The following is a 4923-nucleotide window of genomic DNA, read 5'->3' on the forward strand; positions in this document are numbered from 1 at the left end:
GAGAAGGGTGAGGGATCAGCCCAGAACTACACGGGAGGAGCTTGGTAATGATCTCAAGGCAGCTGGGACCACAGTCACCAAGAAAACCATTGGTAACACACTACACCGTAACGGATTGAAATCCTGCAGTGCCCGCAAGGTCCCCCTGCTCAAGAAGGCACATGTACAGGCCCATCTGAAGTTTGCCAATGAACACCTAAATGATTCAGAGAAGGCTTGGGAGAAGGTGATGTGGTCAGATGAGACCAAAATTGAACTCTTTGGCGTAAATTCGACTCTTCGTGTTTGGAGGGAGAGAAATGCTGAATGCTACAATCCCAAGAACACCATCCCCACCGTCAAACACAGAGGTGGAAACATTATGCTTTGGGGTTGTTTCTCTGCTAAGGGTACAGGACGACTTCACTGCATTGAGGGGCCAATGGACGGGGCCATGTACCATAAGATCTTGGACGAGAACCTCCTTCCCTCAGCCAACGCACTGAGGATGGGTCGTGGATGGGTCTTCCAGCATGACAATGACCCAAAACATACAGCCAAGGCAACAAAGGAGTGGCTCAAGAAGAAGCACACTAAGGTCATGGAGTGGCCTAGCTAGTCTCCAGACCTTAATCCTATCAAAAATTTGTGGAGGGAGCTGAAGCTTCGAGTTGCCAAGCAAAAGCCTTGAAACCTTCAGGATTTGGAGAGGATCTGTAAAGAGGAGTGGACCAAAATCCCTCCTGAAATGTGTGCAAACCTGGTGACCAACTATAAGAAACGTCTGACTTCTGTGCTTGCCAGCAAGGGTATATCCACCAAGTACTAAGTCATGTTTTGCTTGGGGATCAAATACTTATTTCCTTCAATCAAATGCAAATGAATTTATAACTTTATATAATGTGTTTTTTTCTGGACTTCTTTGTTGATATTCTGTCTCTATTTGTTAAAATAAAAGTACCATAAAAATTATAGACCGCTCATTTCTTTGTAATCGGGCAAACTAACAAAATCAACAGGGGATCAAATAATTATTTCCCCCACTGTACATGATGGTTTATGTCCCATGGGGCCTCTGATTTGGGTATAAAATCTCATATGGGAAGGGAGTTTACTTGAGTGGACACACTCTACAGCTCAATGACCAGCCAGAGGAAGACAACACAAGGACATCCAGACGGTATGTTGGGGTTTCACCATTTAATAATCCTGTATCTCAGAATTTGCCACATAATTAAGTTTCAGACTTTGGTGAAAGCAAAACATTGAGTATTTGCATGATTCTCAAATAACATAGATTTGTGTGCAAAGGCAAAATTTTATTGTGAGAGTATATTCTTGTTCAATTCATGCACCGCATTATGTTGAAAATATTGGTATAATGAAAACACATAATATTGTGTTTATGTTTTCAAATTGCTTTATTCAGGTAAAGAAATTGACAGTATTCAAAGTGCCATGATTGAGGAATTACAGGAAATGAACTTCTCACACAGCAAGTTTATATTTGCGGGATTTACAGAGATCTACAAGTACAGACATCTACTTTCATTACCATTTTTCATGTCCTACATTTTGGTCTTGGTCGGAAATTCTTTACTAATCTATGTGATTAAAAATACGGAGAGTCTCCACAGTCCAATGTATATATTAATTTCTGGCTTGTCTGTTGTTGATATAGTTGTGGTTACAGCCATTATCCCAAACATGCTTCTTAGCTTTCTCTTTGACTGGGATGACATTTCCTTGGCTGGCTGTTTGACTCAAATGTTTGTCACTCACTTCCTCTCCTCTGTCGAATCTACTATTCTTTTGGCAATGGCTCTAGACCGATATGTGGCCATATGCAATCCACTCCGCTATACAGAGATCATGAACTCATCAATGTTTGCAAAATGTTTGGTTTTCACTATCATAAGGAGTGGCTCAATAATGTTAGCTCTAGTTGTACTCGCAGGTTCTCTGTCTTTTTGTGGTTCTAATGTTATCAACCATTGCTACTGTGACCACATGGCGCTTGTTAGCCTTGCATGTGGCAGCACAGCAAGAAATGATGCTATTGGATTAGCTGTAATTATTTGTTTTGTGGGAATTGATATTTCTGTCATAATTTTCTCATACAGTAACATTTTGAATGCAGTCATGAGAGCAGCAGTGGGTGAGGATCGATGGAAAGCATTCCATACTTGTGGCACTCACCTAATTGTTATAATGTGTTTCTACCTTGTTGGCAGTGTTACTTTTCTATCACACAATCTGCATATTCCAATTCCAACTGGTATAAATACATTTTTAGGGGTAATGTACATTGTTTTCCCAGCTAGTGTCAATCCAATCATCTATGGAGTCCGAACCAAGGAAATAAGAAATGGCATTTTTAAGATCTTCCAGACAAAAGTAAACAAAGTCTTTACTGTAAGAGTCTCTACTGTAAAAATGTGACTGTATTTCAGAGCTTTAATTTTTGTCAAGATATCAAGATGCATTTCTGTTAGATGATTGCCCTCCCCTAATAACCTATTCAATATTGAATTCCACTATTGCTAAAATAGATAAGTTCACTGAATAATGGATCTCATTATGTATATAGTTTTGTCATTGAATTGTGGATTGTGGCTTTAATTTTCATGTTATTGTAACTGAGCCACAACACTATTTCAAAAGCCTGTAATTAATTTCCTGTATAGAAACCTTATGAGGAGTTTATGGTGTAAGAAGGTGAGTAAAACTAATGAATCACAGCTATCAGCTTATTAATACTGAATTGATTGGGTACATAAAATAAACCAGAAAATGTATAGAAACTTTGGTAGACACATGGGAAATGAATATGTGAATATATGACTGTACAGTACATAAGATAACTGGCTCAACGTTGAAGCCAAGACCTCCTCACATATCCACTAATGTACAGAGCACCAAGGGGCGATGACACTTGTTACAGTATGAAGTAAACCCCTGTCTTTACAGTGTTCCAATACGATAAGCCAATTATGTCTGGTTGAAACAATTAAGAGCGTGGCAGTGTTTTGAGGAATGTAAACAGAATAAATGAGTGTAGAGTCTCTCAACACATTAAATGTCTGGAGAAATGATTCCTAATGAGACCAACACTAATTAGATCACAGGTCGTATGGCTGGATATAATTGGTCACCCCCAAAGTATTGTTAGGCCAGTGTGGTAATTACAAAGGGATTCTAAATTATCTTACAGGGTAAACTGAGAAATTTACTTTTACCTCATAATGCATATGCTGTATTACTGATCTCCATCACTTAATATCAGCTGCCTTAGACAAAGCAAAACAAGGATATACCAGGTAGCCACAAATATTATTTTATTAAAGATACAGTTGAACATACAGGTTTCTTTCTCGCCCCTTCAACAGATTTTAGTGTATGGGTAATAATAATAATAATAGGGGTGGTTTTGATCTTTCTATTTCAAGATCTGAAACAGAAACATCATATAGAGCTGTTGTATCAATAAATAGATAATAGATTAATCTGGTGTTAAATTGAATAACACCTGGATCCATCATGTTAACTATAAGTATGGCACATATTACAGGACATACAGTATCAATATGCTCCATATCAACATGTCCAGTACCTCTACATTGCATTGCATCTATCATTGTCTGTACACTAAGTCTGGCATTTGAAGAGAGAGACTGAATCAATTGTCACTTCTCAGGTATTTTATGTACATTTCTTACAGGGCAAAATAGTATGTTTTCATTAAAGAGATTGTAGGTCAACAAGTATTTATTTTGCAAGGATTACATCTTTATAGCCAATAATTTACTAGACGAGTGATTGTAAGGGATGTTCCCCAAATGTAACCTCATGGTATCTTTGCAACAAAAGTAAACATTTTAAATGGGCATGTTTCAATTAACCTGTTATTGTTGCCCTGGAAATGGACAAGTATTTGATAATTAAATTAGATTTGTACTGTGAAAATAAGTTGTTGTCAAATAAACATATAAAGATTGGCATGTTTCATGCATGAAAACAAGGCCTTTCATTCAAATAAATAGATAAATGATCTGGTAAGGATCCATCTCATCTCCATAATAAAATCATTAGTGGGATGTGGGAGCCCTGTTATTTCACATAGGTATTTGCTCAATTGCTACACATCACAACAGTTAAATGCTGTCATTGTAACCTCTCTTTCTTCCCAAATTAGAATACAAAGCCACAGAGTGGAATTGCTCAAATATTTCTTGTGATTACAGTATAAATTACAATACTATGGGGTAAAATACCATGTCTGATTGGTTTGTAGGATTAACCATGATCCGTAGCAATTAAATGTTAGTTTTAATGGTTTGGAGGGATGATTGAAGTCATTATGGACTTCCAGTAGAGGCTAAATAAAGTCTTCGTCACTGTGATTTCTTCATCCTCTGTTAATTTCATTTTACCAAAATGTATGTCTGCTCTTCTGGTCATAGACTGTGCATAACTAACATCAAGTAATTTAATTTGGCAGTATTTGTAGTCATAACAAATTAATTTTCGAACATACAGTATGAATACCAGAACTGAAAATCTACAGTACATTAAATATAATCTTGATACAAAGTTACTCTTGTTCAGTCCTAATGAAAAAACATGTATAACAAAGTGACATTGAAGGCATGCTACCACTGGAGATTGATTTCGCCATGAAGAAATGCAATTACTGCTGAAATTGGCCCAAAAGTGTTCAGAGCTGCTCCATACTCAGTCCACCCTCAAACCACACTGTCTAGGCTGTATTTTTCTAGAGTTTTACATCCTTGCTGTATGGAGAAGACGAATGCGAACAAGAACACAACAACGCCACCACTGTGAGTGTTTAAAGGATCTCCCTAGACTCTGGTCTACCTAAAGGGCCTCTGTTAGTTCCCCAGTACCACAGCGTTACAACACAGGAAAACAGTAAACACCGCT

At 37.5% G+C, this 4923-nt stretch overlaps 1 protein-coding gene across 1 annotated transcript; it reads left to right on the top strand.

The window, feature by feature from the left end:
* Positions 1–1437: 1437 nt before the first annotated feature.
* On the top strand, positions 1438–2421 carry LOC310822325 (olfactory receptor 52E8-like; the record flags this gene model as incomplete). The annotated part of the gene is made up of 1 exon (XM_083694670.1): positions 1438–2421. The coding sequence occupies one exon, from the start codon at positions 1438–1440 to the stop codon at positions 2419–2421; it is 984 nt and encodes a 327-aa protein (XP_083550796.1).
* Between the last annotated feature and the right edge of the window lie 2502 nt (positions 2422–4923).

This window comes from Argentina silus, assembly GCF_951799395.1.
Source record: "Argentina silus genome assembly, chromosome: X".
In the NCBI taxonomy this organism is placed as follows: Eukaryota; Metazoa; Chordata; class Actinopteri; order Argentiniformes; family Argentinidae; genus Argentina; species Argentina silus.